Source organism: Natator depressus, chromosome 11 (genome assembly GCF_965152275.1).
Source record: "Natator depressus isolate rNatDep1 chromosome 11, rNatDep2.hap1, whole genome shotgun sequence".
NCBI lineage: Eukaryota > Metazoa > Chordata > Testudines > Cheloniidae > Natator > Natator depressus.
Window position 1 is genome coordinate 31,065,920 of NC_134244.1, and position 23,890 is coordinate 31,089,809.

Sequence of the window (23,890 nt, forward strand, 5' to 3'; positions counted from 1 at the left end):
TGCTCCAGCCTATAATCTTGAATGTTTAGAGCCGGCACTAGGCTTAAACAGACTAAGCAATTGCTTAGGGCCCTGAGCAGATCAAGGCGGTGCCCCTATTCACTTTTTATTATGTGTTGTGTGGGGGCGGGCCAAAATATTCCTGCATAGGGTCCCCAATGGGCTAGCACCATCTCTGTGAGCACTGTCTATACCACTCACCCTCAGTGTGGGAACTGCTGGTTCAGAGTTACAGATCTTGTGGACTTCACCCTGGCCCCCCTCAAACACAACTATCTGTGCTGGTGTATACCGGGTACAGGTTAGCTTGTATGCGTCTCTGCATCTGGATCAATTTCACCCAATAAATTGTGCTTTTACAGCAAATAACTTTGTTAGATCTTCTCACTCTGCAAAATACCAAAAGACAATAAAACTTTGACTAATGGTCTATAAAAAGGTTGGTGAAAAATACATGCTTTTTAGATTACACTGTAGCATTCCCCCCACAAATACCAGGAAATACTGCCCAAATTACTTTTCCTCACAATTTGATAAAAAGAAAAACTGGTCCTTGGTTGAGATTTTGAAACAGTTAGCTCAGAGTAGGTGTTTATGGCAGTTTGATTAATCCCTGAAATAGGGGTAGATAACAAAAATACTGCCAAACCTTAACTACGGTGTTGCAAATTGAGCTGTAATAACAAATCTTTAAAAAAAGAGAGGTAGGTCAGAGAGAGAGAGACTGACTGACTCACATGTTTAGCGTCACAGTATACATTTTCAGTGGAATATTCTTAATTGATTGGTTACTAAATGATTAATACAATATAAAAACATATAAATGCACTTCATTGTCATAATATTCTACAGGATTCTATGACAAAACACCTAAGAAGCTCAATGAATTTGGTCAGGTTTTAGTTAGAGGATAACACAGATGTGGTTTCTTTTACATACCTGTCTTTAAACCCATGCATTCCATCAACAGTGTATTTTGGTTTTAACTAGAATAAAAAGCTTAAGAATAATAAAATAGTTTAAATATGGAATGTTGTTTCGTAGTTCAGTTCTGCTATTTTCCTAATATGAACTTTCATTTAAAAAAACAACATGAGTTGGTGATTTGCTTTATAAAAACAGCAACACCAACCAAAAGCTGCAGCTGGTTGTAGCCAACTATGAAGTTATTTTTCAGTGCTGTGGTTTTGGCACTTAAATACTGCACTGTATATACGTGAGGTAGACAGAAAAAAAAAATGCATGTAAAAAGATGGAGAGAATGATTCCTTCTTTTCCCCCAAATCACCCATTTAGGCTTTGGAATCTTCATTTACACAGAGCTGCGAAATGGTCTTCTTAATGCGGAGCGCAGTTAGTCGAGCTGCCCCATTAGCACACCAGCACTCACGCATTATTCTACCCATGATTCGGAGTGCCTTAAGACAAAGAAAAAGAGGTTTAGGATTAAAAAAATCCACTGCTTCAGTGCAGCATCAATTAAAAAACTCCAATGCAAGATATAATAGAATACTTTGAAATAATATTCCAGCAGAAATTACAGAAATTTAGAAAGGTTTGTTTTGGTTCGGTCAAAGAGAAAAAGAGTACTTTGATATGCAGTGCTGTCAGGCCCATTTCACCATATTCACCTTAAAAGTGCCCCTTTCTTGTACTCAGCAGGGGAGGGATTTTGAATGGGCATCAGGGGATGCCACACAGTGCCCAGCGGTGGGTATTTGTGGGAGGAGCAGGAGAAGGGGTACAAGAGTGCATGCAAGGCGGAGGTAGGACTGCCCACCTCCCTAAGGCCTGCTGCCTTCCCATACACTACAGAAAGGGGTTCGGGTTAGCGACTGGCTCCAGAGTGACCCAACCTGCACATTTAAGTTCTTCCAGGCTTTTCAAAAGCTCCTTGCTTTTGCCAGCTAAGAAGCTAGGCATTCAAATCCCACTGAAATAGAGAGGAAGTCTGGCACCTAACTCCCTTGGGCTACTTTGAAAATCCCAGCCTTAAAGAATAAATTTAAATATGCTTCTAAAAATGGGGGTGGGGGAAACTCACCTCACAACTTTGCCACTGGTTTGGGATATTTGGTCTCAGTTTCTGATCACAAACTACCCTTCTCATATCTTCTATTGAGGGATCCGAAGGCACAACATCATAATAAGGCAACTGGTACTCCTCAATGATTCCTACGAGAGAGAAAAAAAAACATACTCCCTAACTAGGTTCCATGCTAAACATCACTGTCCTTGTGCTCACTCATTTAGATACACCTGTTGAGTTCTAGGATAGAAGAGCCTTACCCCCTTCACCAACCCCCTTTGGATTGCAGCAGTGGGTAGGCCAAAAAGACCTGGTTGGAGGCAGCCCTGGGAAGAAGGCCACTAAAGATAACAAAGATAAGGTGAGTGGTCTTGGGGCCTTGGGAGAAGGGGGCTTAAGAGTAAAGAAGATCTGGCGGAAGTGCAGAGAGAATGGAGTTTCATCTTCTTGGTTCAAAACCATGTAAAATCCAAACTAGTAGGGGTTTCTTTGTTGCCAACCCTTGCGACCTAAACACTACAGAATGTGAACAGGTCTACTGCATTCCCTGACAATATGGGTCCCTTATTTTCATATTGCCAGCACAAAAGTTCATCATCATCTGAGGTTAGTTTTGTGGATTTTTTCAGATCAAGATTTTGAAAGATAAAATTCCTGCAGACTGGAAACCGATCAATAGGGAAATTGCATGGGAGGAACTGGTTTTCTAATGAGTTCTACTATATACATTAGTTTCTTTGACAGGGGAACTGAAAAATAATGTACATATCTGTTTTGTTGCTTTTGATATTTCAGAATAATTAAATCAGATAGGCATTAACTGTACTTTATTCACTTGTTAACTCTTTCATATCAATAATTGCTCAACAGGAAATTTTTAAGTCATGCAACTCTTTCTCCTTCCACAATATGGAAAATTCAGTTAAAATTGGTACATACATTGTATGAACGTATTTCCTTTAAATTCCTTTAAATTATTTTTATCAAGTCTGGAATGCAACATAAAACAGCCAAAAATTTTACCTCCAATTGAGCATCTTCGTGATATCTCCCAGTACACCAGACCAAGAGAGTATATGTCTGCACGTTTGAAGGACTCAAAGATGCTCATGTTCATTACATCATCAAGTATTTCAGGAGCCATGTACCTTTAAAAAAGTCATACACACGTGCACAATTTACAAAAGTTCTAACAAAAATTCTAATATTTGACATGGAGAAGGTTGGGAAAATGTTGGAGAGCCACTCTCAATTTCCATTGACTTGCATGTCAAACAAGGGACTTTCTATGATGAAAATCCTTACATGTTGCTAAATGACTAATAGCCATGAAAGTGCAAGAGGTAGGTAGCTACTCCAGCCAAAGAGTTTTATTCTACCTCCATTTATATTTCATCTCAATGCTTATTTTGCTTTTCATTAATAAACTGTGCTCTACAAAACAAACTAATTGGATTTAATGAAATTAGTGTGGAAAAGCACCATCAAAGACTTCAGAGAGAATGAAAATGAATTCTAACCACAGTAAAGAGTGGAGTAAAGGTAGCAGCTGAGCATGCAGTCAAGGGTGAAAACGTGTTGCAGTTACTACCCCCAAGAGTGCTGACAGGATGCAATGTGGCTGTCATCACCATGGGCAGGAGGACCTAAAGATATGTGGGGTGCATAAGGCGGCAGCCCTGCCTGTAGCGCGCTCCTGCAACAGGCTGCAGCATGACAGGTACACCTGCCTCAGTTTCCCTTTTTAGAGTCCCTAACTCCACTTCAGGCTCTCTTGCTACACCACCACCTTCTTTAGGGTTGGTTATAACAAATGGTCCAAAACATAAGTCCCAAACATATAGTACATTTCTCATGCCAGTGCAAGCAGTCATTAAAACTCCAGACATCTTGTCTCTTGATGCCCCACATACCACACACTGGCCCCTTTGACCATGGCTGGACTCCGTGTCGGCTCTCCTCTGTCATTGTACCATGACAGCAATTCCAGGCCTTCAAAATGGAGTGCAACCCTGCTCTTCCCAGCAGGTACCCCCACACAGAGCCTCTCTGCTGGGAGCATCCTTGCCAGGGAAGCATCCCTCAATTCCCCTGGCTCGCTCCTGGCTCCTAAGTCCAGCCCTGGAGATGTCAGCAGGTAAGCTCTTCCACTGTTCCCCCACCTTCCGCCCTCTCTGGCCTGGCTCCAGCTCTCCAGCTTAGAGCTAGCAGGCAGGCAACTCCCCTCTGCTGTGGCTCCTGCCTTCAGCCCTGGCTCGGGGATGCCAGCCAGCAAACCCTTCTTGCTGCTCTCCTTGCCTTCAGTCTTTCCCCAGGAAACACCTTCTGCTTCCTTCTGCAACCTTCCACAGACATCTCTCCCATGCCCCTGACTCCTACTCAGGCAGCTTTGATTCACCAAGTCTCTTTTCTCCTTGTTCTACACCGAGGTGCCCTCTTAGCCCTGGTCAAATTGCAGTGTGCTGATAAGGCACAAGTGCACAGGCCTGGCTCCCACTTAAAGGACCAGTGTCACCCTGTAATAAGGTGTTTAACAACTAGTCATTCATCTGACTAGCTTTGGTATTCATATTAACTTTAGTATTTAATATTCATATTAACCAAATATTTAAAGCCATGGGGCGCACAGGCAAACCAGGAGCACCTGACTACCTATAATTTGATGTCTGAATTTGTAAACAGAATCATAACCAAGTCACTGGAAACTTTTACTTTAAATCCAGAGAGGTCCCAAAATACTCTTATGTCCACAAGAAGGGTTGGACCATCTCCACCTTGTGTTCTCTATCACAAAACATGGATATCTTAGATTAAGGGTTAAGATCTGTCCCAACTGGCAAAATGCTGCAGGCAGAGGTCAAAAAGAAAGGGGAAGGGGCTGGGAAAAGAAGGAGCATGCCTGCTTCATACAGTTCTCAGAAATTGCACAGAAATGGAAATCAGGCTGAAAAGATCTTCCTAATATTTAAGGAAAAATACTTATCTTGTCTATTTAAGATGTCTTACCTCTTCGTTCCCACTCGAGGGTTCTGAGGTATGTCAATTGTGTTCAATACAGCATCATGTCTCACAGCAAGTCCTAAATCTGCAATGGCACAGGTTTCATTTTTTTTCACTAAGATGTTCTTAGATTTCAGATCTCTGTGTGCAATAGCTGGTTTGCCTGTTAAGACAAAAAGGCAACTAAAAGCATTATTGTGAATCTTAAAACACAACTTGTTTATTGACATCTCCCATCTCAACATAGAAAAACATTAGGGCTGTATTTAGCACAAGATAGTTTCTGGACATGTGCCAATGCTAACCAGAGGAGCCTAACCAAGGCATCTTTTGTTCATACATTTCCTTTATTCCCAAACTGTAGTCATGTTTCAGGAACCAAAAAAATCCTGTTTTCCATGCTCCTGCTCTACTCAGATATGCATTGGCTGGTGCATGCCTCTTATATCCCAGCTTCTCCAATGGACGTGTAAAAAAAAAAAAAACTAGTCAACATTGGAGACAGATGGACTCCACTGAGTATATTCCAAAACCTCAAGTAACTGAATTCTACAGCAAAATCCCCTGGATTCTGTGACACTCCAGTGGAGTGGACTGGAGAACTTGTGGCAGCTTCAGATAAATAAAAACCTCCATTGTGTAATTTAATTAAAATGATAATGACAATGAAATGAAAATGAAAATCAGTAAAATATTCCTTACATTGTTTGATATTAAATTCAATTAATTTTATGCCACTCCAGAATTTTCTATTTTCAGTGTGCTGCAGAATTTGTACTGCTAGATGTTTTGGTGGCTGTGTAGACTGCAAGCACCACTAAAAATGTAATTTTTAATTGTATTATTTAATAATGTAATTTTTTGTAATTGTCTCTATTTATAAAGCACCATCTACATTTAGGGTTCTATTTAATTTATTTTATAATCTTTAAAGACAGCTATTAAGATACCAAGCTGTTTGTAAAAGAAGTCTTTACGTTCCTTGTGACTAATAAGCTAAAGCATTTTTGTAAATACCACCCAAAGTTTCCACTCATATTTCCTAAAAAAGGATATATTAAAGAGAAATACAAATACCTTGTGTACCAACTATCTCCATATGAAGGTGTGCTAAACCACTAGCTATTGAAAGTGCCAGCTTAATCAGACCATCAATGGTCACAGCATTTCTGTTTAAATAATCAAATAAGGAGCCTTGCTCGTGGTATTCAGATACAAGCCACAGTTGAGTCCAAGTTCCGTTATCTACCAAAAGAAAATAATCTTATTTAACATTGTAAAGAACTAGCCAACTTTTATATATATATAATACAAAAGGATCAGAATATTCAAGGTGAGCTGATTTAAAAAAAAACAACCACCCCTATTTAACCACTCTTTTTTAGCCCCCATGCCACAGGAGTGGTTTCAAATCCAGAATTTCAAAGTGGACATGCACACCCGCTAAGGGAGGCTGCACTGCATGCATTTTACATTGTGTACTTGGTATGTTATGCAGCACAGAGATCCCAGCAGATTAATGGCCCGAGTTTCAAAAGTGCTTAGCACTAGTCTTCCCGCTGAGAACAATGGGAGCTTCTAGAAGCTAAGTCCTTTTGAATATATGGCCACCAAAAATGTGGGGTGCTCTGTTTCCCAAGAGCTGGTGACAGTACCAACAACCAGAGAACCAAAGGAAATGCAGCTCATTGTTCTCCAGTGATAGCAAGATCATCATCAATTCTTGTAGCTCTTGGAATTAAAGATGAACTAATGTTTTTACAAGGTTTTTGTACAGCAATCTTGAATTTCAAGACATTCTCATATCATATTTTACTTCCTCCAATGTATTGCCATATTTAGTTCTTTTCCTCCTATAATGTTATCTGTATAAAGTGATCTATTTTTATAGATGTATGGCTTAAAGTGGAGGGTATAAAGCATTGATGCAGCTTGATTATCAAGTTGATAGCATAAATAAATAGTCAATCTTTCAGTAATATTTTACCAAGCATTATTCTAATTAATGAACTACCTTATAGAAATAGGACTCATTTAAACTTTCACTTAAATCAGTGAGGCCCTAATCCCACACTGAACTCCATTCAAGCCTGCATCTGAGCAGAGCCTGATGGCTCCATGCAGATACAGAGGTCTGCTTAACGAAGGACTGCAGCCTAAAAATTGTAAACTGATCTCACAATCAAAATGATCAGATTTAAAATAAGTTTTCCTAATCAGCTCCTCAAATCATTAAACACACATCCATCTGTTTTAGCAAAATAGAGCAGGGGTTGTGGAAAAATCAACTTCATTGGGCTGCCATAGTGCAGAGAACAAACATTGCGAAACTATGTTTGGAAACACTATATACCCTTGTTATCAGCAGCAATGAAACCCAGGATGTTTTCATGTCTCAGCATAATTGTCTGATAGATTTCTGCCTCACGAAACCAAGACCTTTCATCCCTTGAGGAGAAGATTTTCACAGCTACATCTTCCCCACACCATTTTCCACGCCAGACTTCACCAAATCGGCCTTTTCCTACTATTTCTTGAAGAACAATTGTTCTTGCAATTGTTCTTTGGACCAGTAGAGGTAAACCTAATGAACAGAATGAGGATACTTGTAAAAGAGTGCATTAGTAATTATTATTAAATTCAAATTAAAAACATATATTCTAATATGTTGTAATTACCATGGTCTTACAAGTAACATACACATACTTTCCTGTGACTATTTTTTCCAATTCTGACTAACCAAAGTGGATAAACAGAGAAGGCATGAATTATGCACAATCCTTGACAGAGTGAGGGATTGTAAATCTACCTCAAATATTCCTTGAACTGTATGTATATTGTCATGGTTCTTTATGATTTTCAGTTGAATCTTTAGTATAAGAATGTGGGCAATCTTCCACATATGGACATAGGGAGAAGCATGACTTCTTGCTCTAAACTATCCTAGCGATGTTACTAACTCCAGACGTCCACATGCTGAAGCAGCAATGCAATAAATCATTTGGCTCAAAAATAAGTAAAGCTGGTCAGTAATATTTCAATCAAACAGCTTTTCAGCAGAAAACACTGATTCGTTGATACTAAACTTTTCACAGGTACATACCAGTTGCAACAAAATGTTCACAGAGAATGTTTTTTTATCAGAAATTCCATCCTGGACGTGAGAAAGGTTCAAGTCCCTGCTCTGCCTCATTTAGAGTAGGAACTTAAACCTGCCTTTTCAACATCCAGTGAGTGCCCTAACCACCAACCTGTTGGCATCTCCCCCCCTGGAGATGGGGCTTGTCTGCCTGCCTGCCTCATTTTTCACATAAATCTTCAAAAAGGTCTTGGTTGCGTCCTGGTGGGGAAAAGGAAAATTTTCTCTCCCCACCAGCCTCCAGTGCCAGTCTCCTCTACAAAACTCCATCTCCCAACCTTCTCCCCCTGTCACTCTGGTATGTCCAGCTCTTGTCCCCTTTGTATTCAAATCAGGCAGCTTCCTCCTCCATGTTGCCTGGGCCTAGTAGGGATGTCACTGAGAGCAAAAGAGAAACAGTCTCCCTGCTCTCAGTGCAGGTGCCCAGACCCAGCATGGCCTGCAGCATATCCCAAAACTACAACTGCAGGGAAAGTCCTGCTTGGCCACAGAAGATAGCATGCTCAGTGAGACAGACTCTCCTGGGAATTTAGTAGTTAAAATCTAAGTCTCTGAGTATGTGCAAACTACAATATTAACTTGGCTAAATGAGGATGGATTTTGAAGGGAATGGAAAAGGCATGTCCCTCACATAAAGGCCATGTCCCTGCCAAATTTTAAGTCCCTGCTACAAACTGGAGGGTGGGAAGAAGCAGGGTTAGAGCTTTTCCACCAAAAAAAAAAAAAAAAAAAAAAAAAAAAAGATGGCCACATTTTTTTTAAAAAACATGGGCAAAACAATGTATTTTTCCCTAGCCACCTTCTTGGAAATGGCTGAACCATTTTGATTATAATTTAAAAAAAAAAAAACAGCCTGATGGAGATACCCAGCATGGAAAATTTCAGCCTAAAATGATTAAAATCCAGCAAAAGCTATAAGCAACCAAAAACTGGGTCTTATAATGGGAAGAGCCAAACTACCTTAATGATAGGAGGTGCTACCTGGTCCGCCTATAATAAAAGAATGACAAACTGGTCTTATTGTGGAGCTAGATTTAAGCAATTTTAGTAATCTAAAACTATATTTATTTCAATACAGTTTTGGTTGTTTTGCTCAAGAAACACCCAAGAATCACCATCATGAGACTGACCTTTGAATTTAGGACATATATCCTTGATAAGCATAAGCATGCATACAAAAAGAAGCACCTTACAAAGTACCTTTAAATTCTATTATTGTTTGGATCGTCTAACAGTGACTCCTGCTTCACTTGGTTTATTGTCAGATTTCTCTTGGATTATCAAAAGATTCACTCTCTCTGACAGCATTAATCCAACTAACCTCAAATGAAAAACTATATTTTTGTTGGCAGTACACATAAGAATGCTTCTAATGTGTTAATACATTTTGTACCAAGTATTCCAATCTTTCCATTGGAACAGTATCAAAGGCCTGTTTTTAGAAACAGTGACATTTAGGTTTAAACAGCTGTAATTTTTACATTGGTTCAGATTCTCTTTCTTCTGCCTGTTCCCTGTTACCCCTGTATCCCGCTCTCATGCCATAACTGCTATGGCCTTACCTACACTCAAGATTTGCCCCCCGTTACAGCTATGAGTGGCCAGCTACTGGAGAACACCCTATAATGTGGACAGGCAAAACCACTATTTGTTTGAAAGCGTGGTAAGCTGCACCAGTGTATATTGTGGCTCTCTCTGTGTTAGGGGTTTGCAATAATAGTTACACAACTAGCTAGCCAAAGATAGCTGTAACTGTGACAAATCCCCAATGTAAACAAGGCCTAAGTCTATTGACTGCACTCAACAACGAGCTGTCTAAAATATATGTTTTATTAAATCTGTTTTTTTAAGCACCATTTATTTATTTTCAATTCTAAACAAACCATTCTTGTTACAGAAATCTGGCCCATACAGACAACAGCCCAATATGATAATTATGAAGTATAGCGTTTGCATTGTGGCATCTTTTCATATCACTTTAACTGAACAAGATCCCCACATCAATTGACTTAGCATACCATGCAATTATCCTGATAAACATGAAATCTCTTTAGCTAATACTTTGTCTTGACAAACTCCTAAAACTATGACACACATTTCTTTCCATAAGGCAACACATTTCATGCAGTGGGCACAGTTTTTTAACCTCCTTATCATAAGAAAGATACTATAGGTTCTAGTAGTACTTCCCATTCCAAGTGTCAGGAATACCCACACAAACCAATAGTACTGTACTTGACAGTGGAAACTTTAACTGCCATCACTTCGCCTATTGAACTACGAAAACTGAACACAATGTTGGGATACTGTTCTCCTGGCTATTCATTAATAAATATAGACGTTTTAGTCTGCTTAGGAGTGCATACATACCAGATCCAGACCCAGATGTTGTCATATCATAAATAAGATCTTTAAGAGATTTTCCAGAGTTTACTAGGTTGCACTCAGATAGAGGTTCTTCAATATTTTGTCGCTTCTTCTTTCTGAATGTACGACGGCCTTGACATGTATATACAGTCAGCATTACAGCTATAGACAAGATACAAACTGGCACAGTAACTATCACCGTCAACACCACAGGTCCTAGGTTTGGTCTGCTTGAAGATTCTGAAGCTTAAAAAAAAATTACATTACAACAAATCAATATACAGTGTACTGTAAATGTTTTAAAATTTTACTTTTAAGGCATGACCCAAAATACACTGAAGTCAATAAGAGTGTCTTTCCAAATTACTGAATACACAATGGGCAGTGGGTAAAAGCCCTACTTTCTATGGGTATGTCTACACTGCAGTGGAAGCCCAGGGTTCAAACTCAGGTTCAGACCTAACCCCCTTTCTGTCTACACACAAATTACACTAACCCAGGCGCGGACCCAGGGTCCTAGGACCCCATGAGGGTGGAGAGCCTGAGCCAAGCCCTATTGCTATGCAGTGTAGATGCAGCCTCACTTGACTCGTGTTCTGGGAGTCTACCAACAGGATCCCATAGTCCTGCTGGCTGACTTTTTTGGTCCTCTGGACACTCAAATTTGGTGGACAGTCAAGTTCTCCTACACTGCACCACAAAAAAAGGGCTAGAGCAGCCACATTTTGGGAGGGCACTGGGAAGTCTTGGAAATGGGTGGCTAGACTCAGACCTGCATAATGCAGTGTAGACACTGGAGCCCCAGGTGGGGACCCAGGGTTCAACAGTTCCTAACATAGGATTACAAATGAGTATAGACATTCAAGCCCAAGCTTAACAAACCCAGGGTCTACTAACCTGAGTTCTACTAACCCGGGGTTTACATTGCACTGTAGACTTATATCCTATAGTTACATCATCACAGGTTAATGTACATTCACATGTAAGGGTGCAGAAAAGTTTATATAAAATTACTGTCATTCAAGAGGTAAAAAGTAAGGTGAAATTTAATCTGTCTCTCCCAACACTATTTTCATCTCCTATTTTGGATCAATGTATTAATCATTTTTACTCCAGAAAAATATGTGTCTGTTCTCTAATTTACTCAGAATCAGAGCAAATACTTGTCTGGTTTAAAAAAAAAAAAATCCAGTTCCAAATACAGAGGCAACGTCACAATTTTGCATCTTCATAGGTTGTAGTTGTAACTCTAGAATTATATAAATCCTGGTAACCACAGTAAAAATCACTACAGCATGTGTGTGCAAGCCAGCTGTACAGAATACTCTTAATAGCAAAATTCTCACCCTGGTTCCCCTCAGAGCCCTTTAATGTAGTGGCCAATTCTGACCTTGGATGTATTTACACAATTCCCTTCCAAATCAATGAGATGTGTCTAGCAGTAGAATGGTTTCAGAGTAACAGCCGTGTTAGTCTGTATTCGCAAAAAGAAAAGGAGTACTTGTGGCACCTTAGAGACTAACCAATTTATTTGAGCACTAGAATGTGTCACACCGAGTATGTCTACACTGCAAATACCTCGCAGGGTCCTAAAGCTTGGGCTCCGGCCAGAGGCTGAACATCTATACTGCAATTAAACAGCCCCTTAGCCTAAGCCCCAGGAGCCAGATTCAGCTGGCATGGTTCGGCTGCAGGAGTCTAATTGCAGCATAGACATACCCTAAGCATTCGGACATCTGTGAAATTTATCTCAGAGCAAAAGGCTGCACCAAGCACTCAATGAAAGAGGCAATTTACAGGCTGTTGTAATATACTCTAGCTATTAAGCACTGTTCTTATAACTTCTAAGAGCCTGCAGACTGGTAGGCTTTATAAACTTATGCCGTTATAAATTTCTTACAATAGTCGTAGAAAAAAAATCTCATCAAAATAAAATGTCAAGATATTGCAATTATGATAAATCTGTAGATTTGCACATAATTTTGTACATGAGGGAAGAAGCAATCCTATCATGAGAAGTTGCAAACACAAAGTATATGTTCACAAGGGGAAAATGTTATACGTGCTACTGTAGTGTATATATAATCTTCATAACAATGTTTAGAATACAGTTAAAACTTGTAAAATGCATGTTTTCATGAATGCAACACAAATATTGAGAGACCAAAGTCCAAAGTTATAGGTCAACTTACTTTTCAAAGTAAAACAAGCCTAGAAAATACATTGCTACAGTGACACCTACTAGCCTAAATCTAGCAAATTCCTTGCAGCAGAGTTTTGTCAACAGCTCAGCTTTTGTAAACAATGTCATCATAGATAAGTTTCAGAGTGGTAGCCGTGTTAGTCTCTATCAGCAAAAAAAAAAAACAAGGAGGACTTGTGGCATCTTAGAGACTAACAAATTTATTTGGGCATAAGCTTTCGTGGGCTAAAACCCACTTCATCAGATGTATGCAGTGGAAAATACAGTAGGAAGATATATATGCACACAGAGAACATGAAAAAATGGGTGTTGCCATACCAACTGTAACGAGACCAATTAATTAAGGTGAGCTATTATCAGCAGGAGAAAAAAAGCTTTTGTAGTGATAATCAGGATGGAACATTTCAAACAGTTGACAAGAAGGTGTGAGTAACAGTGGGGGGAGGGGGAAAATAGCATGGGGAAATAGTTTTTGCTTTGTGTAATGACCCATCCACTCCCAGTTTTTATTCAAGCCTAATTTAATGGTGTCCAGTTTGAAAATTAATTCCAATTCTGCAGTTTTTGTTGCAGTCTGTTTTTGAAGGTTTTTTTGTTGGCGAATTGCGACTTTTAGGTCTGAAATTGAGTGACCAGGGGGTTGAAGTGTTCTCCGACTGGTTTTTGAATGTTATAATTCTTGATGTCAGATTTGTGTCCATTTATTCTTTTGCATAGAGATTGTCTGGTTTGGCCAATGTACATGGCGGAGGGGCATTGTTGGCACACGATGGCATATATCACATTGGTAAATGTGCAGGTGAACGAGCCTCTTATGGTGTGGCTGATGTGATTAGGTCCTATGACGGTGTCCCTTGAACAGATATGTGGACAGAGTTGGCAATGGACTTTGTTGCAAGGATAGGTTCCTGGGTTAGTGTTTTTGTTGTGTGGTGTGTGGTTGCTGGTGAGTATTTGCTTCAGGTGGGGGGGCTGTCTGTAAGCGAGGATCTGTCTCCCAAGTTCTGTGAGAGTGAGGGATCATCCTTCAGGATAGGTTGTAGATCCTCAATGATGCGCTGGAGATTTAAGATGGGGGCCAAAGGTGACAGCTAGTGGCGTTCTGTTTCTTTGTTGGGCCTGTCCTTTAGTAGGTGACTTCTGGGTATTCTTCTGGCTCTGTCAATCTGTTTCTTCACTTCAGCAGGTGGGCACTGTAGTTTTAAGAACGCTTGATAGAGATCTTGTAGGTGTTTGTCTCTGTCTGAGGGATTGGAGCAAATGCGGTTGTATCGTAGAGCTTGGCTGTAGACGATGGATCGTGTGGTGTGGTCTGGATGAAAGCTGGAGGCATGTAGGTAAGTATAGTGGTCAGTAGGTTTCCGGTATAGGGTGGTGTTTATGTGGCCATCGCTTATTAGCACTGTAGTGTCTAGGAAGTGGATCTCTTGTGTGGACTGGTCCAGGCTGAGGTTGATGGTGGGATGGAAATTGTTGAAATCATGGTGGAATTCCTCAAGGGCTTCTTTTCCATGGGTCCAGACGATGAAGATGTCATCAGTGTAGCGTAAGTAGAGTAGGGGCGTTAGGGGACGAGAGCTGAGGAAGCGTTGTTCTAAGTCAGCCATAAAAATGTTGGCATACTGTGGGCCATGTGGGTATCCATAGCAGTGCCGCTGACTTGAAGGTATGTATTGTCCCCAAATGTGAAATAGTTGTGGGTGAGGACAAAGTCAGAGTTCAGCCACCAGGTTTGCCATGACATTAGATAAGCTAATCGCTCAGTTGCAGAACCAAAGCACTGATCAGACCCCCAGAGATAAAATTTGACAAAGAGCACTGAATGAACCAGAATCTTAAGGCCTTACCCATTTATACCATTTAAAGTTTTAGAGACAAAAGTCTTGATCTCAGTTTATGAAAATGTGAAGGTACACATACAGTACAGCGCAAATTATACCTCAGGGTTTCAGTACATCCAAAATCTTGGGATAAAGGGGAAGAGATGAAGATAGAGGGAGAAGCTGGCTGGCCCACTTTGAAAAATATATAATATCTATATTGTATGTAGCTATGAGAGAGACAAAGGTAAGTTATAAAGCTTTAACTTTTTGAATCTTAACATCTATCATTAAATAATTCTCTGATCACCCATAATTTCCCACAATTGTGAAAACTGATAAAAATAGAAAAAAATATTTTAAACCCATAGTTTTGTAGGATTGAAAATTTAAAGAGATAAAAATATTTTAAAATGATTAATAAACTTCTATATTATCAGTCAAAATTATAAAAATAAAAGAAAAATAGAATTCTGCCAACTACACGCAATTGCATCCACACTGGTGGGGGAGTGGGAAGGTTACCAGTATAGTTAAAGTGATACAGTTTTCTAGTGGAGACAAGCCCTTATTCTCTTCTGCTTGTTGCATCAGAGAGAAATGAAACTAGCCTCTGCTGCCAACCAGGAAGCAAGAGATGGGAAGTGCAAAATTCAGTCTGTTATTAACTTAATGAGTGGTTAATTATTTTAACCAATGTACGCCCAAACACACAGTGAGTCTATCAGAGAGGTCCTAAGAAAAAGAGCACAATGGGTATGAACTCACACAAATAGGACAAATAATACAAAAACTTTCAAAATATATGTGAAAAAAAGACGACGCAATCAGCAATTCTAACCTAAATGGACAAAATAAATGTGTAATGCTAATCTCTTCGGGAACCTAAGAAAAGGATTTTCTTCTTAACTGTTTAAAGCCATTAAGTGAACATGAATCAAAAAGTTGCAACCCTTATTTAAAACAACTACTTACTATATAAAAAGAAGCTGTCTATAAATTAATATGTATGAAACAGAGCAGCACATCTGGCAGCTGCCTAATGATTTCAAACTATGCTATGAGGTATCTTCCAACTTTTGTTAACAAAGGGCATTTTTAAGCAACAGAAGAGAATGCTATTTTAATATTAAACAGTTGAAAATACACAATTTTTATTCTTATACTTTATAAATATCAAAAGCAAGTAAACTTCATAATGTACCTTTGAAGAATGTCCACAAAACCCTGAGGATTACAGGATTGGGCCCCAAATTTCAATATATTCAATATATCAATTAATTAAAGTTAATCAATACAAAGTGTTGGCTGCATGTACAAAAAATTCATTTAAAAAATCCATGCAACACAAACAGTCCACAAATAATAGCTTCCCAACCCCCCACCTCATGCTCACACACTTCTCACCATCTCATTCTGTGTATTCAGAGTAAACTAAGTAAAAGATAAAATCTCAGGAAACTCAACACAAATGGGTCCACTGTAGCCACAGCTAGAAGTGTATCAGAAGAGCAAAAGAACTACTAAATCAGCTCTTTGTCCCCAAACCAACTCCTCACTATTCCTTGAAACAACTGGACTTCTGGAAGTTCCTTCAGGGAATGAGAAATAGGATCCCATATGAAATGCAGTAAATACAGTCACAACATTGCTGGAGCTGGATACTTCATGGGATCATCCATACATCAGTACATAAAGAGTAGGAGCATTCCCTACAGTATTCCATCAAGCCAGACAATTAGAAAACTAGACTAATGGCACATCTACCCTGCAATAAAACACTAGCGGCATGGCTAGCCAATGTCAGCTGACTTGGACTCTCAGGGCTTGGGCTGTGGGTCTAAAAATTGCATATACAGGATCAAACTGGGTTTTCCAGAAACCAGCGGACAAAAAAAGAGCTTTTGACATAGAAAAGCTGTGTGTTTAAACTGACTCATGGCCTCCCTTGTAATCCAGCGAATGGACAGAACCTTCTGGTCCAAGGAGGGTTCCACCCTTTGCTAAAGGGTTGAAAAGATTTTGACCTATTAGGGCCCCATAAGACTGAAGGGTGACTCCTCGTATGTTTAGTGTGGGTGTTTAAATCTATTATTTTTATTATGTATTATCTAAAATGCTTTTACCTTAAAAATAAATGTGCTTGCTTAGCAAGAGCTATGTGGTAACTTGTAAATGCTGGCAATACACTGCTCATAGATCTCGGAGAGAAAACTGCACACAGGTTCTGGCTCATAGGCAGACTGGTTTGCAAGGGATAAAACTCCCAGTAAGAAGGGAGTGGAACAAGGGTTCCTGCCCAGAGACAGGTGATGGCTGGAACTCTTAGACCTATCTGGGCACTCCTAGAGTGGACCGCAGACAGGGCCGGCCCACAACATTTTGCACCTGAGGTGGGGAGCTCAAATGACGCCCCAGTGCCCCCTCACTTGGGCCAAAGCTTTGAAACTCTGGGTCCTAGTGGTGCCCCCCCACAGTCTGGCATGTGAGGTGGCCGCCTCATGGTAAGCCAGCCCTGACCGCAGAGGTGGTGATACAGGTGCAGTTATCCTGAAATTGTGACACTATTGTTATTTTAATCTCATCCAATAAATCCTCGTTATTCTATTCCTGGATTGTAGTACCCGAGACACAGGACAGAAAATGTAATTTCTGCAAAAAGTCTGTTCCAAGCACAAAGTCTAGACAGATATCCTGTCTCCCTTCAGTGCTTTGATGTCAAACAAAACAGTGCACATGAAAGCTGTCAATTTTTTCTGCACTCTTTCTCCCAGTTTTCCCCTTCTTTGAAGCTGGAATCCCAGAAGCATGTCTGGGGAAAAAGAAACTAAACATTTAAAAGTAGTCTGTATCTCACCATATGTGTGAGTTTGTCACCAAATCATAAATGGATAACATTACAAGCTGCATATATTGCCTAAGACCGATCTATCCTATTACTATGAACACAAGTATATTAGGTTAGGAAATACTAATATAACTTACCATGCCAAAAAGTTATTGGGTTTTTCTTTCTTGTCATCATGGAAAAGGGCAAGCCAGTCAATTTTGCACCTGGGCAGATAAAGTTTCATGACAATTTTGCAAACCTGTACACAAATCTGAGCATGAGTTTCTCCATCATAAACTGGGGATAATGGTGTTTACCCAGCAGCTTGTCACTTGGAAACAACGCCCACTGGACACACTGAGGGGAAAAGATCATGGGTGCAGCTTGCCCCTGAACCATGGCAGCAAGACAAGTTACCAAAGCCTTGTCTCAGTTAATATTTCAAGTATCTCTGATGATAGGGAATATGGGTTTTATTCAGTGAACACATCTCTAAGTACTAATCAGTCCATGATCTGGTGACACATTTAGTACATCTGAGATGCACATTACATGGTTTCTCTTTCCTTTCTCCCATGTCACAGATTTTTTTCTTCCTCAATTATACATCAACCTGGCCAAAAGTCTCTCCAAATTATACACTAGCCTAGTAGCTGTACATCAACTACTGCAAAGTTGCATATGACCTGATAAACTAGGAAGGTCAGTCACCTATTAACTGAGTTTGCAACCTGGGGGAAAAAAGCACAACAAAAAAAAACCCCTCACAGATCTTATTAGCAACCCCTCAAAATAACCAGTTACACACTGAAAGTACACAGAAGCAAAAGAAGACCAATCAGGAAGCAGTGTACCAAGATTTGTTTGGACTCTACCTATTGGCAGAGAAAGGTCAACTCAAGTCACAGATTTGTACAGGAAAAACTAGAATTAGAAATATTAAGCAGAAGCAAAAAACTCCAAGCAACATAAAAACCTAGACAATACTGATCAATGCAAATTAATTTTGCACTGTATTAACATTAACCCAGGGCAAATTTTATAAAGGGATATAAATCAAGTCACTGCCAGGAGCTGTTATTCTGTCAAGATTTAGCTATCCAGAATGTGTTAGCGTTTGCATATTTTTATAGTCACACCTTTCCACTTCCTCAGGTGCAAAAGAAGAATTATTAGTCTTGGCTCATGCAAGAAAATCAAGTTGTCTGTCTCAGCCAAAAGGAAGAAAAACAATGAGAGAACTGACAGAAAGATTCTGTTGTTGAACAGTACATGCTGCCATTTTTGCCTTTACTAAGGAAATTCATGAACAGGCAAATTGCACAAAGTAAACAAACTGCCTTCTGGTAAGCATCCCTCATAACACATCAGTCATCAGTTAACACAATTTTTTAAAAAGCCGCTTTTGATGTAGGAAGTATGGCATACCCACATCATCAGTCAAAACTTGTTCTTCCTACTGAACTAATCTTACATTTGTTGGCAAAGTTTATGCATTTCTTGTGCTCTGCTTTTAAAATTTTTGTATAATGAGAATTTGTTCACCCCATCCACCTTGATCTGAAAACATACCCATTTATGTGTTTGTGACATTGCGTGGTTACAAGCAGGGCTATAATTTCAAAGAATACATTTTAAGTTTTCAATAAAGTGTAATTAAGCATGAAATTGTGCACACAAATATTCGCATGCAGTAAATGCCAAATGCCAATGGAAATAAAGTCTTGTGGATGCACAAGTTGGGCACTAAATCACACTGGCAAACCATTAAACTATCCCCAGTTTTGTTTTTTATTTTAACACTGTGTTCATAATTTCACAGCGATGACAGATTGATCATTAACATATGCCTGCTCCTGATTATGCTCTCATTTGCACTATGCAAACAGCTTCTTTTCCCCATTCATTTAAACAATAGCCTTCATAGTCAAAAAGAAAATTAGTAGCAGACAATGGCCAATTCCTATTGATACTGTGACAAAAATGTTAATTATCTTAAAATATTAACTACTCACCAAACTCCCTTTAAACTTCTCACAAGTATTTGTAAATTTTCAGCCCTCAACCTCTTAGGTACTTGTTCCTCAGAGTTAAAAGTTCTACTCTTTAAGCAGTGTAGGTTCTGCCATGCTCATGGGAGTAAAGACCAGTAATGTTTATTTTAGTCATGGAGGCAAAACAAATATTGCTTTGCATTCAGAAGTCTGCAGATCTGCTGAGTAAGAAGAAGCTATTTTACACAGTAACTGCCAGTGGTTTCATTGTGCCATTATGGAAGCTGGAAATAGCTAAGATTCAGGGAAACTCCAGCAACATCCTTCCCCTGGACACACTCCTTATGCCAGCCACAGGAACATGGTTGGCACAAAAGCCATTAAGCTTCCAGGCTTGTCTAAGAGCCAGGATAAATTCATAACTTTGCTAGACACTAAAAACTATGGTCTTAATAAAGCCACTGGTTTAATGACTTCTTATAACAATCTGAAACCCACTAACCCCCCATTTTTGTCCTATGACTACAGGAGTGTTAATGGGCCATTTCACCTTGAATGGTCCCTTAGGATATGTCTACACAGCAAAGAAAAACCTGCAGCTGGCCTGTGCCAGCAGACAAAGTCTCCCAGCGCTTGGACTGCGGAGCTGTCCAGAGCACAGAAGCCTACACAGCAATGAAATAGCCCCACAGTATGAGCCCTGCAAGCCCAAGTCGGCTGGCACAGACCAGCTGTGGGTTTTTCTTTGCTGTGTGGACATACCCTTAGAATACATGCTAACTACTTATGCTAAACTATCTACTCCATCTTTTATTTAGCTGTGACCCTCTAAGGACCTTTCCCAGACCTGAGAAAGAACTCTTAGCTTGAAAGCTTGTCTCTCTCACCAACAAAAGTTGGTCCAGTAAGAGATATTACCTCACCCACCTTGTTTCTCTAATATTTCCAGGGACAGACACACCAGCTTTGGGGACACTCTGCACCAGAAATATGGGGCAAAGCAGCCCTAAGGGATCCAGAGTTTGGGGCCTACAAATCAGCAATTTCCAAGAAACCTGCTTTCACTTGGACCTAGACAATGTTCTTCCTGTAATATGAATAATATATAAAAGGACTGTCAGAAAAGATTAGCAATCAAGTAACCTTGGCACTTCTGTAGTTGCATCTAGCATGAACTCTCCAAAATGTGTAGGGCAAAGGGCTCGGTTTTTAGCCCAAGTAGATTACCCTCACTGCTAACAGTAATAAAAAACCAAATGTTTTGCAACTACCCATTCAAATGTTGGAAAGACACAAAGGCTATGGAAAGCACATCTATGAATATATTGTTAAATTTGTTCCATTTTTCCAATAGCTGCACTTTTTATTAAATCAAGAGTATTTTGATTCTCTGTGCTATGTATTTATGTATGTATGTAGTAAAGCTACTGACAAGAACATAATTGCTACTAATAGCTATCTGCAAGCATCAACTGAAAAGGATCATTCCTGCAACATGTCGTTATTTAAGGGCTGTAAATGTTTATGTAAATTTAAGTAGATTTATCTCAGACTCCCAAAGAAGGAATATACTCTTCCTTCCGGAGGTTCTAATTTGAGTGATTGACTGGGAGCTGAGAAAAGTATACCCACCGATCACTTCTCCTCTTTCATCAGTCAATCTCACCTCCCTCTCCAAAGCTCTTTTTCCTTCCCTCAACTCCAAATGAAAGTTCTCCCCCTAACCTACTGGGTAAGACAGCACCTCCCTCTTGCAAGACTCCTGCTTCCTTCTGGAATTTTCTACAGAATCCTGCCCCATCTTTCTCTCTTCTGCAGGTGAAAACTTCTGCAACAGCATCTGCTTTCCTTGTTGTCTGCCCAGACCCCATCTCTCGGGAGACAAAGATGACCTGCAGGTCCAGACGAAATGGGAAAAACATTCTATAGGAGACATCTCCCAAGCATACAGACTACAGCTAGAGCCAGAAAGATGATGGAGGTTGGAAAAGCAGAGGTATAAATGCTGGTGTGGAAAAGGCCAGAGGTCAGATTTGCTTATTATATCCTCACACATCTTTACGTAAGAAAACCATGAAATACTCCCAACTCACCTTAAGTGTGTCCAAAATACTGCTACTAAAGTTATCACACACACCCCTTTTGATTCTGCATTAGCCTCATCTTACTGAATCAAATACAAGCTCCTCACCCTCACTTTGAAGGCCTTGCCTCTGGTCTTATTCCAAGTGTCCCACTTTCTCCCTACATTTCTCCTACTCTACTCCTCTTACTACTCCCTTCTTTGTCACACACTTTCATCTTTGTCTTTCTATTATGCTGCTCCCTATACATGGAGCTCCCATTTCTCATTTACTAAGCCTCCCCGGAAACCACCCACCTTACTTCCTTCATACTACATCTTTAACCCACAGGTTCCAGGAATCTTTCCCTCTTTGTTCATTTCATCAGTAATTCCTCCTTCCTCTGCCTTCCCTGAAGTGCTGTCCCGTATCTCATTTTACGCTGGATTACAAAATCTTCAGAGCAATAGACTTATCTAATTCGCTGAGTAAAGTGCTGTGTAACAGCACAACATACATGACTAATTATAATACACACTATGAATATGTGAACATCTTGTATAAAAGTAACAGGCTTTACAAATAAATGCTATACCACCTGAAAGGTTATTGAAATAGGATTGGATTAACTAAAAACTGAAGGGGAAAAGTGCAATGTTTTTCTGTAACTAAATCCCAAATGGAAAAAGCAGTAAATAATCTTTTCGCTGTTAAACAACTTTTGAGAATGCCAGACTCAAATATGGCACCAATTTTATGGTATAGAGTTCCTAGAAGAGTAAACCTTTTTCCTCACACTTGCCTCTCTAATTGGAACCAGGAATCCATCCATACTTGGCAAGGTTCAATGACACCAATATAACACTGGCTAAAAACTGTTCAATTGGCTGCTACAAGCCTTTTGCAGAATTTGAAAACTCAAGACTTACAAACAAATTTGCCGATGCTATAGAAAGAAACGATTTCACTCTCATATGCTACACTATGTACTGAACAGTGAGGTCATAGAATGTAAGGTGATTCTATTGTCCCAAATAAACATGATACACAAAACTGGCCCTGAATTGTACAGAAAGCAATACTACACGCTTGCTCCCATCTTTGCCCTTCTGATCTTTATATTAACAGACTCCAACATGAGCTTTACTAATTTCTCAACCACATATATCAAATATGAGATGCCACTTAAAATTACAGGACTCTAGAAGTAACTAGTCAAAATGAGGAGAAAGATGTTACAGGTCCTGACAGCGGCCCGTACCAATGGCTAGAATAAAAAAACAAATGCAGATATCCCCCTGCCCACAGGTGGGAGGGGACTTTCAGTCACAGAATTAACATCTAATTATCCCCCTAATTGGAAGCATACAAACATTTTCCAACCTCTCTATCCTGTTTGTATATCCAAGACATTTAATTCTAGACCTCAACCTTTAAATATTTGTATGTCCAGTTTAGACTGTAAAATCCTTGGGGACAGGAACTCAGTCTTACCATTTATTTGTAAAGTATCATCACCTGTGACACTATCACCTGTGACACAAATGAAATAATTTCTGCAGGGCCCATTCCCTTGGCAAAACATACACACAGCTCTCTGTGACCAAGCAATCTTTAATTCACAGACAAAATTTATGTTTCTTTGCTGCTACACAGTACAATGTCTCCATTATACTCGTTACAATTTTAGGAAAGGTCTCAATAGGACATCAGTAAAGCTGTTTGAATTCTAAACTAAGATACTCCATCAGAAAGATTTTTTAAGCAATCAAATTTCTTTTATTTCCTTCATCAACGTTCCACTGTCAGCTGTGCACACACCTTCCACTGGCTATGGTGAGAGCTACACAAGTGTCCGAGGGAAGAATGTGGACCTATTTAAAATTGCAATATATCTTTTCTCCTGTCATGATAATTCAAACACAGCCTATTCGTAAGATACTGCTTACCTATGGGCAGGTGGAGTGTTATATTGTTGCAGAAGTCGGTGTAGCAGCATTCTGTTTTTGTGATGTTTTTAGAACTATGACAGAAGACTTGAGCATTCAGCTCTGGCAGGGATACACAAGACTTTATCACCTCTTCTTTGCCATTAGTTAGCATGACGGAAGCCCAGCATGCTCCTTCAGTTTGGCAGGTGAAGTTTGTATGCTCACACAACTGGCACACACACTTCAGACCTGAAAAATATTTTAAGAAGTATTATTTTTCACTAAAAACAACAGAACTTCATCACATACAACGTACATTTATTTAGTAATTCAGAGCAAGGAAGATTGACTTTTGTTTAGATAAGGAGAATGGGAGTCAAGATTCCTGATTTCTGTTCTCAGTTGTGCCATGGATTCATTGCAATACCTCTGCCAAGGCTTCTAAGCCATCACTCAGCAGAAGACTTAAGCACATGTTTAACTTCATACATGTGCTTAAGTACACTCACATTCA

The 23,890-nt window shown here is 39.6% G+C and overlaps 1 protein-coding gene across 3 annotated transcripts; it reads right to left on the reverse strand.

The window, feature by feature from the left end:
- Positions 1-1,292: 1,292 nt before the first annotated feature.
- ACVR1C (activin A receptor type 1C) lies at positions 1,293-23,563 on the reverse strand. Of its 3 annotated transcripts, XM_074967377.1 has the most exons (8): positions 23,395-23,548; positions 10,539-10,775; positions 7,383-7,613; positions 6,107-6,274; positions 5,036-5,192; positions 3,053-3,177; positions 2,045-2,175; positions 1,293-1,418 (listed from the first exon to the last, which is right to left on the reverse strand). In XM_074967377.1, exons 1-8 carry the CDS (start codon positions 23,546-23,548, stop codon positions 1,293-1,295), a joined length of 1,329 nt encoding a protein of 442 aa, XP_074823478.1. The 3 variants fall into 3 exon arrangements, with proteins under 3 accessions (XP_074823478.1, XP_074823479.1, XP_074823480.1); XM_074967378.1 differs by lacking the exon at positions 10,539-10,775; XM_074967379.1 differs by lacking the exons at positions 7,383-7,613; positions 10,539-10,775 and having other exon boundaries at positions 23,395-23,563.
- Between the last annotated feature and the right edge of the window lie 327 nt (positions 23,564-23,890).

Excerpts from the sequence above, each read along its gene's own strand:
- ACVR1C (XM_074967377.1), bottom strand. The coding sequence starts at position 23,548 with ATGCTAACTAATGGCAAAGAAGAGGTGATAAAGTCTTGTGTATCCCTG. Across the intron at positions 10,776-23,394 it reads AACACTCCACCTGCCCATAG|AATCTTCAAGCAGACCAAAC; the intron begins GTAAGCAGTATC and ends TTTAAGCTTCAG. Across the intron at positions 5,193-6,106 it reads GGAGATAGTTGGTACACAAG|GCAAACCAGCTATTGCACAC; the intron begins GTATTTGTATTT and ends TTGTCTTAACAG.